Source organism: Scyliorhinus canicula, chromosome 3, assembly GCF_902713615.1.
Source record: "Scyliorhinus canicula chromosome 3, sScyCan1.1, whole genome shotgun sequence".
NCBI classification, from domain to species: Eukaryota; Metazoa; Chordata; class Chondrichthyes; order Carcharhiniformes; family Scyliorhinidae; genus Scyliorhinus; species Scyliorhinus canicula.
Window position 1 is genome coordinate 207,762,421 of NC_052148.1, and position 14,209 is coordinate 207,776,629.

Here is a 14,209-nt window from a genome sequence, read left to right on the forward strand (position 1 = left end):
AACCATGAATAACCACAATAACAATAACTAAGGGAAGTTGGCAAAGGGGGAAAAAACATCAGAAGAAAAACCAAAGCAAGAGTTCAAGATCCAAACAAAGAAAGAAAAAAAAGGGGAAACCGTTCCAATAAGAGTTGCCCAGTTCCGACCCAGCCGAAAAAGAACCGCTTGTTCAGCTGAAAGTACCCGAGCGGCTACGGCCGCCAAGTATCCCCTGGGTCTAATTCGACTCCAGTTTCTCTTCCTGTACAAAGGCCCACGCCTCCTCTGGGGACTCAAAATAGTGGTGTTGGTCCTTGTAGGTGACCCACAAGCGCGCTGGCTGCAGCATTCCGAACCTGATCCGTTTTGCATGTAGCACCGCCTTCGTCCGGTTGTACCGGGCCCGCCGCTTTGCCACCTCCGCACTCCAGTCCTGGTACACCCTCACCGTCGAGTTCTCCCACTTGCTGCTCCTTTCCCTCTTGGCCCACTCCAGCACTCTCTCACGATCACTGAGTCGCTGGAACCGCACCAGCACCGCCCTCGGGGGCTCATTTGCTCTTGGCTTCCTAGCCATGACCCTGTAGGCCTCTTCCAGCTCCAGGGGCGAAGGGACGGCCCCTGCCCCCATCAGGGAGCTCAGCATTTCTGCTACGTATCCCGGGAGGTCTGACCCCTCCAGGCCTTCTGCCAGGCCCAAGATCCTCAGGTTCTTCCGCCTCATTCGGGTATCCAGCTCCTCAAAACGGCTCTGCCATTTCAGGTGGAGTGCCTCGTGCACCTCTACCTTTCCCACGAGGACCGTGGCCTCCTCCTCCCTCGCAGTCATCTCCTGCTGCAGCTCCCGAATCGACGCCTCTTGGGTCGCCTGGGCTCCCATCAGCCTGGTGGTCGTCGCATTCATTGACTCCAGGAGCTCCACTTTCAGCTCCGTAAAGAAGCGCAGGAGAGCGGCCTGCTGCTCCTCCGCCCATTTCCTCCATTCCTCGGGTGCGCCACCGGCCGCCATTTTGGTCTTCTTCCCCCGCTTTTTTTGGGGGGCTGCTGTTGCTTTCTTTGCCACCCCACTCCGGGTACCGACCATAAAGTTGGTCTGGTTCTCCTCAGGGAGCCTTCCCCCACCGGGATTTGTCCTTCCAGCGCCGTTGGGGCCCTCCAGTCGGCCCGAAAACACCTTTGTAGCAGGAGCCGCCAAACGTGCAACTTAGCTGGTCATAGCCGCAACCGGAAGTCCCTTTGGTTCAAGTTTAACTAAAACTTTAACACATTGCACATAATTTGTTTAGTTTCTTCTCTAATGGTTCATGTGAATACCAACATGTCAAACTGCACCACAGAGATCAAACATAAGTGAATAGGCCCTTCTTTATTCACAACAACTGAAATATATTTACTTTACAACGTGTGCGTGCAGGATTTTAGTTGGAGACTGAAGTGAATTAAGCAATATATCATATGCCATGCTTTCTTTGGCATATGGTTACAGAGCTAAACAAAATTTCTGGAACGGATTTCGGTGATGCTTTCGCAAGGATTCAAGAATGTGAGGATACTGAAGAAGTTATAATAAACGGCTGCTGTTTCCTAGGCTTTCTGTAGGTAATTCTTGCAAAAGTCCCTATGCTAAAAACAAAGTTGGACAATTAACAAACATGCTCTAAAAGTTAACAAAGAATGCAAATACCTAACCGGTAATGACCTTGAAGCTTGTAAAGTGAATTAAAGGCACGCAGTAAAGACAAGGGGCTGGGTTTTCCAGCCCCGCCTGCCGCCAGGGCTATCTGATCTTGCACGCCCCGCTCAGGTGGAGCTGGAAAATCCCAGCAATAGAATCTGAAGTACCTCTAGTTTTTCTGGTACCTTGTGGTGGGAGACTGGGACAAAATCCCCCAATCCAAGTGGTTGTCTTCCAACACAAGGACAGTTAGGATGAAATTATTTCGAAGCATTGTAGAGAGAAGTAAGAAATATCCCTAACAGAAGACTGGAATTCAGGAGGTGCTTCCATTTGAAGGTGGTTGATAGTGCAGTGAAGTGTCAGCCTAGATTGTGTGCTCAAATCTTGGAGTTGCGATTGCGTGGGCTAAAATCTGGATACATAATTGGGAAAGCCTGTTGTGTTGCAATAATTCATAGTTCTTCAATCTGTGTCAAGGAATAGAAAGCGGATCTGTGACTATATATCTACAAAATACCCACCTTGAGGGACTGGTCATAGCAGGTTCTATCAAGCTCGCCTCAAGGACAGTGAAGTGAGTTCCTTTACCAACCCCTATAGTTTCCTGTAACGGGGGAGATTGGAAAGCTGATCAGAAAGCAGGTAGTAAACATCAGCCAGTGATTCATTATTGATTGCCCTTCTTCTGTTCAGTTAAAGGTTAGTTTACCTCCTTAACCTGCCAGCCAAAGAATGCAGCATCGTATCAGAACCAAATATTAAAATTAAAACATGGATAATGTTGTAAGAGTTTTAAAAGAAAAACAATTTCATTCCTGACAGTTTCCAAGTATGATGCTTTAAACCCAAGAACTACAAATGCAAGTGCAACTGATATGCATTCACTGTCAGAACTTGATCAAGCTGTGTCTCCCTTTCTCCCTCCAAATCCACATGCAACTTCAGATTCTCCTGGATGCCAGAACAATTATTCATTTTTTCCCTCTAATAAACTGTCTCCTCAACCTCTTTTTGCCCTCCCTAACTTCTCCACCTTCTCCTCTTCACCTTCCTGTCAGTTTCCAGATAGCCACGTTCTGCCTCCCTGCCGTACCCCTTGTTTACCCAAATGTCCTGAGACTTTCCATCTGACATCAAGTCACATGGTGAGTCAACATTATTTTCCAACTGGATACCTGGAAGACCAAAGCCCTCACTTTTAATCCCCTTACTAAACTCCATTCCGCTGATTGAATTCTCAGGACATTGCTCTTGTTGATTTAGCCATTATCCTGTTCAACTCAAAGCAAACCATCGACAAGCTCACTTCCTGCCATGTCTGCCCCTACCTCATTTCCACTGTTGTTGTAATCCTTACTCAAACCATTTACACATCAGGTCAAAACATCCTCAGTGTCCTCATCTCTGGGCCTCTAATGCTGTTCAGAGCACAGTTGTCCATATCCTGACACCTGTCTGTGTCTTGCTTAAACATCCTCTTTGACCTCATTGACAACATTTGCCCCCAGTATTTCTTCCTGTCTTTAAATCTATCTGTGGCCTTTCCCCTTCCCTATTTCTGCAGCTTTTACCATGCTGACGTCTCCTGACCTACCCTTTGGTTCTTCAGCACGGTAGTGGTTAGCACGGTTGCTTCATAGCGCCAGGATCCCAAGTTCGATTCCAGGCTTGGGTCACTGTCTGTGCGGATTCTGCACGTTCTCCCTGTGTCTGCGTGGGTTTCCTCCGGGTGCTCCGGTTTCCTCCCACAGTCCAAAGATGTGCAGGTTAGATGGATTGCTTCCCCCCACCGCCCTAAATCCACCCACCTCATTAATTCTCTCCCCAATTTTAAAAAAGTTCTCAATGCCCACCTTTTCAATTAATTCTTCGATCACCTCTTCTCAATTCTGATACCACGATTTGGATTCTGCTCTGTTATTTTTCTTAACTTTAAACCATATTCCGCCACCCCAGCCAACCCACAATATGGTGCTTTTTTTAACATTAATTGTACTGCAGAAATGTAGGACTGAAGCATTTGTTTTCAGTCCATGCTCCAAGCTCCATTTGTTAAATACTGACTCCATCCCCCAACCCGCCAACAGTCTGAGATCAAGCCATGTCTGTTCACAAACTTAGTGTCGCATTTAAACCCAAGATGAGCTTTCATCTCATAATCGCACCATCTCTAAGACTGCCTATTTGACTGCTATAACATCGCTTGAGTTTGCCCCTGTCTCAGCTTATCTGTTGCTGAAATCATCATCCATGCCTTTGTTATGTCTAGACTCAATGATTCCAGTGGACTGCTGGCTGGTTTCCCACATTCTACCCTCTAAATTTGAAGTAATCCAAAACCCTGCTGCCTGTGTCTTAACTTGTGTCAAATTCTGTTCCCCTGACGCGCCTGTATTCACTGACTTACATTGGCTCCTGATCAAACAGCATCTTTATTTTGCATTTTCATCCTTGTTCTCAAAACCCTCCATGGCCCGTCCCTATCTCCGTAATCCTCTCCAACCTCACAATCTTCAGAGATATCTGTGCTCCTCCAATTCTGGCCCGTTGTGCATTCCATAGAACCATAGGGAAGCATGGTGGCGCAGTGGATAGCATTGCTGCCTCACAGCACCAGGGGCCCAGGTTCAATTCTGATCTCGGGTGACTGACTGTGTGGAGTTTACATGTTCTCCCTGTGTCTGCGTGCATTTCCTGCCACAGTCCAAAGAGGTGCAGGTTAGGTGGGGTTATGGGGATAGAGTGTGGCCGTGAGTAGGGTGCCCTTTCAGAGGGTCGGTGCAGACCCGATTGACCGAATGGCCTCCTTTTGCACTGATTCTATCAGAATCCCCTGTCCTATCCCCGTAATCCCGCCTAATCTGCATATCATTGGACACTAAGGGACAATTTGACATGGCCAATCCATCTAACCTGCACATCTTTGGACAATGGGAGAACACGGGAGCACCCAGAGGAAACCCACGCAGACACAAGGAGAATCCGCAAACACCACATAATCACCCGAGGCCAGGATCAAACCCGGGTCTCTGCTGCTGAGAGGCAGCCGTGCTGACCATTGTGCCACCGTGCTGCCAATCATAATTGCTCTACTTTGTCTAGGCCCCGAGCTCTGGAGCTCCCTCCCTGCACCTCTCTGCCTCTCTCTCACTTTCCTCTTTTAAGACATTTTAAAAAACCTATCTTTTGATCAACCTTTTGATCAACTGGACTAATGGCTCCTTCTGTAGCTTGCTGTCGCACTTCGTTTTATCGTGCTCCTGTGAAGTGCCTTGGGACTTTTCAGTACATTAAGAGCACAGTATAAAAATGTTGTTGCCATTGCTGTTTCCATTTTATAGTAATGTCTACAAGTTATTGCCATAGAATTAGATCCATGCAGCCAACCTAAATATCATATAATTAGGGCCAAGTGTTTTTTTGTCCTTTGTTTAAAATTTGGAAGTTGTAAATTTACTTAAAATTATTTCTATAGATAATCTACTACAAAATGGCTGTATATTTAAAAATCTACAAATGCTAAACAATACTCTTGAGGTATTATTTAAATGCTTTCTCAGAATGATCTAGAAATAAGAATTATAAATGTTTTTTTTTGCACAGTGTATTGGTTTACATTGATCATGCTTGTATTGAGAAGCTATCCTTAAGCATTCAACATTTTGTTTCTGCAGACCTCTTCAGGAGAGGAACTGGGAAGATGGCTCGGTGTTTTACTGTCTGAAACTGGTTCTTCCACAGACCCAGCAGCCTTACACTATGATTACATTGATGTAGAAACAACTTCAAGTGTAATACAGACTGCAAAGCAGTGCTTCAAGTAAGAATTTATCTGAGCCATAGAAAATTGACCCGTGATAAAATGTATAAAAGAACTGGAACAGAGAAATTAATAATTTCTTATTTTCTAAATTTGGACATTTTCTTGACACAATTCAATGGGTTCCCGATTTTTTGTGACACTGTTATAGATGGATCTATTTGAAATATTTGTGTGAATATTGCATTTAATTGCACAGAATAGTGGTGAGCGGATGAGGTACTTGTACCAAACAGTAGCCTTGTACTGCTCAACATCAAGTTCAAGAGACCCCCTTGGAGAGGGTATAGCAGAGATTTACTAGAATTATACCAGGGATGAAAGGCTTCAGATCTGTGAAGAGACGAGAGAAACTGGGGTTGTTTTCTCTCGTGCAGGTTAAGGGGTGCTGTAACAGGTGTTTGAAATTTAGGGGCATTGAAACAATAAGTAAGGAGAACCTGTTATGGACGGCACGTAGCACAGTGGTTAGCACGGCTGCCTCACAGCCCCAGCAACCCAGGTTCGATTCTGGCCTTTGGTGGCTATGTGGAGTTTGCACATTCTCCCTGTATCTGCATGTGTTTCCTCTGGGTGCTCCGGTTTCCTACCGTAGTCCAAAAATGTTCAGGTTAGGTGAGATTACAGGGGCGGGGAAGTGGGCCTTGGTACCTGCTTATTTGGAGAGTCGATGCAGAGGCAATGGGTCGAATGGCCTCCCTCTGCACCAGGGATTTGATGGATTCTGTGTTTCCACTGGCAGTGAGTTGGTAATCAGAGGACTCAGATTTAAGATAATTGACAAAAGAACCAGAAGGGAGATGAAAACTTTTTTTTTGCAGCGAGTCATTATGATGTGAAATGCACTGTCCAAAAGGAAGGTTGACACACATTATTTTTTATTATAAATTTAGAGTACCCAATTCTTCTTTTTCCAATAAAGGAGCAATTTAGTGTGGACAATCCACTTACCCTGCACATCCTTTTGGATTGTGGGGGTGAGACCGATGCAGACATGGGGAGAATGTGCAAACTCCACATGGTCAGTGACCTGGGGCCGGGATCGAACCCGGTTCCGCGATGTTGTGAGGCAACAGTGCTAACCACTGTGTCGCCGTGCCGCATCTTGGTTGACGCAGATTCAACAGTAACTTAGAGAATTAGATACTTGAGAAAGAAAAGGTTGCTGAGCTATGGGACAAGAGTGGGAGAGTGGAATTAATTGAATAGCCATTACAAAGTGCTGGCAGAAACAACTGGCCTCCTTCACTGCTATGATTCTATCTTGTAAGCATTGTAATCCATTAGTTATAAATTATTGTTAATACGCAAATAGAAAATACAGAATAAACGCCAGCAAAGCAAACAACTGTTTGAATTTAAGACTGAACTGATCAAAGAAAAGCAGAATTTTATTTAGAATTTTTACTGATTTTAGACTTTACAGTATACAGCACATATATAACAATGAATTACTGCATGCAGCAAGCGATGTATCAGCTGTCTAAATGTACTAATCTTAACAGTACAATATTGCACACTGAAGCAAAAATACACTGGAGTAAAAATATACTATCCACTGTGTAGTCAGATGCTGGTTTCCATCTGTGATTCCTCACATAATGAGTTCTCCATTTAACAATACCATTGGGAGTGCAGCCAAGACTCACTGCAGTTGGGAAATATGGATTGGGAATTATCCCACACTACTTTCACCTACTTCCTAGCTCAGTTCGCAGAAACATTGGTGGAATAGTGAAGGAAAGCCACTTATCTCCCTTCAGTGCCAGACTTAGTACAGACCAGGGGGACAAATAGATGTTCACCACCAACAGACAAAACATTACTTTGCATTACTCAGGGTAAGAGTGATCCCGCAATGTTAAGTGCTGAGTTGCACCGGCCAGCAATCGGAGGAGAATCTTTGACTTCCTTATTGATGGTTGGCGCCCGTCTCAACAGGGAAGCATCTTGAATGCCCACGGTTCAGAAAAAGCCAATATTTCTGGCACAGGTGGTACTAGGGCATCTCCCAGATACATGTTTGAGTCTGACCTATTCATTTCGTTTATAGAGGATGTAAACTAGAAAAGATTCTCAGGGCGGAATTTACTGGCCCACCTGGCATGTTATCTGGCAGCGGGGCAGCTTGCCATTGGCCACTGGTGGGATCTTCCCACCAATATCTATGGCATTTTGTTTGGCTCGCCCGTCGCTGGGGCATCTCTTTGGTGGGAACGGAAGGTCTCGCCAGTGGAAAGTGCCAGAAATTTCCATCCTAAATCTTTGCTAGACCGCACTTGCATCAGCTAAGAGACAAACACACCTTATTTTACCAGATATGTTGCTATAATATAATAATCTTTATTGTCACAAGTAGGCTTACATTAACACTGCAATGAAGTTACTGTGAAAAGCCCCTCGTTGCCACATTCCGGCGCCTGGTCGGGTACACAGAGGGAGAATTTAGAATGTCCAAATTACCTAACAGCACGTCTTTCGGGACTTGTGGGAGGAAACCAGAGCACCCGGAGGAAACCCACGCACAGACAGGGAGAACGTGCAGACTCCGCACAGACAGTGAACCAAGCCGGGAATCATACCTGGGACTTAGCGTTGTGAAGCAACAGGGCCACCCACTGTCCTACCTTGCTGCACCTGGTAGGTTTCCAGTCCTAGGAGACCCACTTCCCTGACAAGTTCCCCCTGTGTCCTGTACCTTCTGGCCTGTGCCCAAGGCTCTATGGAAACAGGCTGAGATTCAACACAACCACGTTCTACCTTCCATGCTGTGCTCCCAGTGGATTTAAAGTGGAAGTTACTGTAGGGATCTCTGTATATCAATATACATGATCAATGTATGTAAAAGTAGTACAGTCAATTCAACACTAGATGTCTCACTATCAGATGGTATAAGAAAGACTTTCCCGCTCTTTCTGAGAGTGTGCTTCAGGAGAGTGAACAGACAAGACATAGAATAGCTAGAGAGAGAGAAGTTATAAGTTATTTCATTATTACATTGTATAGTTAGTTATCTTTACTATATTTTATTTCTTTTACTAGTTGAGAATTGAGTACAAAGAACTCACAAATATTATTTATATTACTCATTAAATTAGTTCATCTTTAAAGAAGACTATTGTTCATTTCATCAACTCGGCTGATTCAAAGAGTAATATATATATTATGTAAGGTAATATAACAGTTACTTCAAAAAGGCTACTAATTTTCATCAGAAAATGCTTTGCATAAATGTTCATCATTGGTTAATCTTTATTTTTATTTTTCAGTTTATTACACAGGCGGTCAATATCTCCAAATAGATATGGTGGCATCATGCCTAATGGATATGCATGTCCTCGTGGAGTCTCACTTCATTATGATGATGTACCTTGCCTAAATGGAACAGTAAGGAAATTGAATTAGCAGTCTTTTGTAAAGTAATGTCAGAAAATATTAATTACAATGACACTGGAAAATAGCAGTTCCTAGTGGCTGAGCCTTTCTCTTCTTAGATTCAAGGGATTGCCATTAACCAAGCAGAGCTTAAAATAATGTGGTGGGGGAAGTCTTGTAATTGACTTTATACAAGGATTCATGTAACAATTTATGTAACTCACCAAAGTCCTTCCACCATCTACAAGGCCAAGTCAGGAGTGTGATGGAATACTCTCCACTTGCCTAGATGAGTGCAGCTCCATCAACACTTCAGATGTTTGATACCATCCAGGACAAAACAGTCCGCTTGATTGCCACACCCCATCCGCCACCTTCAACATTCACTCCCTCAACCAATGACATACAGTGGGAGCAGTGTGTACCATCTACAAGATAAACTGCAGCAACTCACCAAGGTAACTTCCTAACCTGTGATGTCTACTACCTAGAAGAACAAAGGCAGCGGATGCATGGGAACACAACTACCTGCAAGTTCCCTTCCAAGTCACACACTATTTTGACTTGGAACTATGGTGCCATTCCATCACTGTCGCTGTGTCTTCCTGGAACTCCTTTCACATGGGTGTCCCTACATCACATGGACTGCACCGGTTTAAGCAGGGGGCTCTTCTCAGAGCTGTTAGAGATGGGCAATAAATGTTGGCTTAACCAGTGATACCCATATCTTGTGAAAGAATTTTTAAAACCCTGAAATTAGGGTAATTTATGTGAAGGTTTGACTTTAATCTTAGTTTTTAAACTTAAATTTTGCTCCCAATTTAGAAGCCACGAACCCCACTGGCCATGTATAGCCCCTATGCCAACTTAGTGCTAACTCTTGCTAACTCATGCCCCCCAACCTTTTCCCTTGCACTGTCCATGCCACCTCATCCAGTATCGATTGTGGGCAGGCTTCAGACCCATGCTGAAAGGATTTTTTAAAAAGTTCTCAGTATATATTGCTTAATTCACTATTTTAAAAACAACTCTCAATGATTTTTAAAAAAACATTCACTCCATTCAACTGCTTGGTGACACAGTGGCTAGCACTGCTGCCTCTCAGCGCCGAGGACCTGGGTTCGATCCCGGGTCACTGCCTGTGTGCAGTTTGCCCATTTCCCCATCTCTGCATGGGTCTCACCCACACACACCAAAGATGTGCAGTAGGTGGACTGGCCACGCTAAATTTCCCTTAATTGGAAAAAAATAATTGGGTACTCTAAATTTATTTTAAAAAATTATTCCTTCAACTACTTAATCACTAATCAAAACAAGCATTTGTATTTCATAGCTGCCCATCAAGGACTTTAAGCTCTTGAGCTGTCAATCTAATGGTGGACTGAAAGGCTTCCCCCTCTGATAATCCTATGTAATCAAATCAGTCATGCAGCACAAATCCTATAATGGTAACCCTCAGGCTTATGTCAACAAACAGAATAAAGTAGCACGCACTGATTTTTTTTTTAGCCAGCAGACTGCTTTTTAAAATTTAAAGGCCAGGAGATTTAAATGCCTTGACAGGTTGACAATTCCAATGAGCCTTGACAGCTTCCTTGATTGCCCCCTTCACTACTCTCATGACAGCTGCAATGCTTTTGATAGTTCCACTGGGTTTATTCACATTGTCTATTTAAACAATCCTAAAGGGCACCTACCTCTCCAAAATGTGACCTTGGACCTATCCAGAGGGTACCCTGCCTCTCCCAAGGGTTATTGTACCTTTCAAAGAACTCCGCTAACAGGCCTAAAAGGCATGAGTTATGTTTTGGACAGCCCACTAGCCAAAATTGGATCTGACTGAAGGCAGCTCCAATTTAACAAATGAACCTGCTGTGCAAATGAACCCCTGATGCGCAAAATAAACCAACCTCCATTCACCCCCTGTATGGTGGGTCGGTGCTAAGGCGTGGCTTCTGGGTTCGAACCGCTGCTGTCGTTTTTGCAATGGCAGACAGCCTCCCTGTGTGTGTGAAAACTAGTTTGCTATTAACCTCAACAAAGAGTTCAATTGTACCATAATCTAAGAGCACAACATCAGTTAATTATGAATACAGGCTAATTAGTTATTGGCAACACTCCATTAATATGGGTAGGTAAGTCAATAAGGGAATGCCATTGAAAATCTACAACCATTTTGTGATTACAAAGATGAACAATATAGTTGGTACAATAATCGAGAACATGAAATGCTTTGGAGATGTATACTGAAATCATTATGAGCAATTTAAATCCCTTAACCTTATAGTATAGTGGCTCCCTGTGAACCACCTGAATTGAATTGACAGTTGTGGGGTATTTTAAGCAGCTCACTGGATGATAATGTCACCATTTGCTCTTGAGCATTTTATGCTTCAGTTATTCGTGGAGATGGCACATCAGCATTCAGAATCAATTTTTGACAATGCCGATGAAAATTGGGTGTTGTTAGTGCAGTGGTTCTGAAATATATTTGTTAGTTTTGTGCTGTTACTGGCGGGAGGAGGAAATATTATTTTAACATTTTTGCAATGAACAAACATTCTTCCCCAGTGCACTGGTCTCTATTTATTTAAAACCGTCATTAAAAAAAAAAATTCTCTGAGTTTGATGGATCTAAATTTGAATACTACCCCAGGAGTTGTCTCTGCACTGAATCAGATAGGTTTTTACCATTCTGTTGTTGCAAATTAGTTCCAACACTGATTGCACTGCTGGAAGTGTGCCCAAACCTTATTTTGATAAAAAAGTTAAACTTCACCTCATGGTCCAAGGCATGAATAACAAGAAGTAGTTTTACAAAATATGCTAATAGGATATAAGATGCATGAGCCTGGTTCTTTTAGTACTCTGTACTTTGGCTATATTCACAGTACTGCTGTATCTTTGTTTGCAAATTTGTAGACATTGCATTTAGTCTGCATGTCATTGCTTCTAACAGCTGAAGCTTGTTATATATTGTATATCACAGGAACAAGAGGTTTTCACTACTAACGCTAATGCGCCCTGGTATGAGGAAGTTCACGCTGACAGCACTGACCTGTATGACAACGTTCCGCCACCAAAACCAATTGCTCGTAAATCGCAACCACTTGGGGTCCAGAGTAGGCTTTCCACTGAGAAACTGTCCTCTAAGAATAACAAAACTCACGCTTCTTCACCTCTGTCTTCCACGCGGTCTCTGACTAATAAAACTAACACCCCTGCTGCAGAAAAGGGAGCAGTCAAAGCAACCCCACAGGTACTTCTGTCATCCACCAATTCTATGATTGCATGTGGCATTCTTATGTTTTTACATTTCCAAAAAACAAATCGGTGCTCTTTTTCCAGGCAGAGTAAGTATTAACCACCCTACTTTTTAAATGGGCACTTTCAGCCTGATTGCACTGTTCCCCGTACTAAAAGCTTTGGAGGTTAATTTCAGAGAAGGTCCTTTTGATTGTTTATTGCAACTTGGACAAAGGAGCTGAGGAATCCCTGGAAAGCAGCATAAAAGGCAATTACGCTGGTCATCTGGTAGTTACATGGCTGGCACTTCGACTGAATTTACAGCAGACAAGTGGAGATCTCCCCAATCTAAGTAAATTAGCATTATAGATGTTAAGAAATTGGTTCGGTATAGCATGTACCCTAATTTTAAAGTTTTCTAGAACTTTAGTAGCTCTTTCAGGAATTGGCAGCTCAAATCATTTCAACGTCATTGCCCTTGGGATTTCATGGTACTGTTTCCAACATGAGGCAACTATGAATAATCTCGAGTTACAAGGCATGTTGCCATATGTCTTCTTGTGAATTGGAAACTGATTCAGTTCGTTACAGAACTTTCGTCTGAAGCAGATGTAAAGCAAAGATAGCCACCTGGTGGACTTCTACCGACACTACAACAATGTCTGGCATCATTCGACAAAAATATTTTCTGTCAACCATGGGAAGACATAAATCGCAGGAATGTTGTCCTTTTTTAAGATTATCATGCAATGCATATCATTCTTAGTTATACAAACTCTCCCCACCCACATTGCTTTATTTGAGGTCTTACTGTGGGTCACTGTCTCCTTTTTCTCTTCTTTTATTTTCAGCAGCAGTTTTCTCTGACTCCCCCGTTGAAAGAATAATAGAATCATAGAATTTACAGTGCAGAAGGAGGCCATTCGGCCCATCGAGTCTGCACCGGCCCTTGGAAAGAGCACCCTACCTAAGCCCACACCTACACCCCATCCCTGTAACCCAGTAACCTAACCCAACCTTTTTGGACACCAAGGGCAATTTTTCATGGCCAATCCACCTAACCTGCACATCTTTGGACTGTAGGAGGAAACCGGAGCACCAAACCCACGCAGACCTGGGGAGAAAGTGCAAACTCCGCACAGACAGTGACCCAAGCCGGGAATCGAACCTGGGACCCTGGAGCTGTGAAGCAACTGTTCTAACCACTGTGCTACCATGCCCCCCACGCGAGTTTATTTTTATGGCCTCCATTGGGCAGGAGCAAGGTGGTAGCACTGTGAAAACTGTGGGGCTGAACTGAATTTCCTGTTTCCACTCCTAGTCACCTGCTAATATTTTGTCCGGACTCTTCTCGTGAACAGAGTGGGCACCCATTTATTTTAGGCTGGAGCCTATTTATAATACGCAAGCTTTGGCCCGATGTGGACATAGGTGCCTAAGGCAGTTTGGAGCTGCCAATGGATGGAGCAGAAGCAGCGCATGCTCTACTCATTGGTATAGATGTGGAGCAGCCTAACCAGCCAGCTTTAAAAGCCGCCTGCCAGTGCTGACGTCACTCCCACTGATCCAGAGCTGGAGCGTGGAAATAAGACCTGGAAGTTGAAACCGTCCAGACTGCATGTTCTAGGAGACCAGCCTGATCGCCTAGTCAGGCCCCGCCCCGCCGATTCCCAACTTGAGTGAAAACGGCCCCTTTACTGGTGAAAATGTCATGTATGGCAAAGGCCAAGCCCCACACATATGCTTTATTCACGGACATTAGCGTCCATGAAACATGAAAAGAATATTCTATTCTGAATCTGCGTGATGCATGTTCTGCTGGCCAGTGACATTTGGCGGTTAACAGAGTCTAAATTACATGGCAGAGTGGGGAAGTTTGTCAGATCATGGTGGCTACATCTAGCACAATGCTGTCAAAGGACAACATCCCAGGGAGAGGAAAAGCACCATCTTTATGCTGCAAATGTAGCATTCCTCCATGACTAGATGTTGTGACAATATTTAACAGTGACATTTCTCAAATCAGCAGCACTAGATGACTGCATGTTTTCATGTGATCATTGTTTTCAACATAATGAGTAATTTAGGTTAATTGAATCCAGTAACGT

At 43.9% G+C, this 14,209-nt stretch overlaps 1 protein-coding gene across 3 annotated transcripts in view; it reads left to right on the forward strand.

The window, feature by feature from the left end:
- The window catches only part of afap1 (actin filament associated protein 1), a 296,334-nt gene that overhangs the window by 246,681 nt on the left and 35,444 nt on the right, over positions 1–14,209 (forward strand). For 2 of the 3 annotated variants that reach the window (XM_038792092.1, XM_038792093.1), the window contains 3 exons: positions 5,335–5,480; positions 8,750–8,867; positions 11,845–12,114. In XM_038792092.1, coding sequence (XP_038648020.1) covers positions 5,335–5,480; positions 8,750–8,867; positions 11,845–12,114 — 534 coding nt within the window. The remainder of the gene's footprint in view (positions 1–5,334; positions 5,481–8,749; positions 8,868–11,844; positions 12,115–14,209) is intronic. The other variant, XM_038792095.1, reaches the window with a different exon arrangement.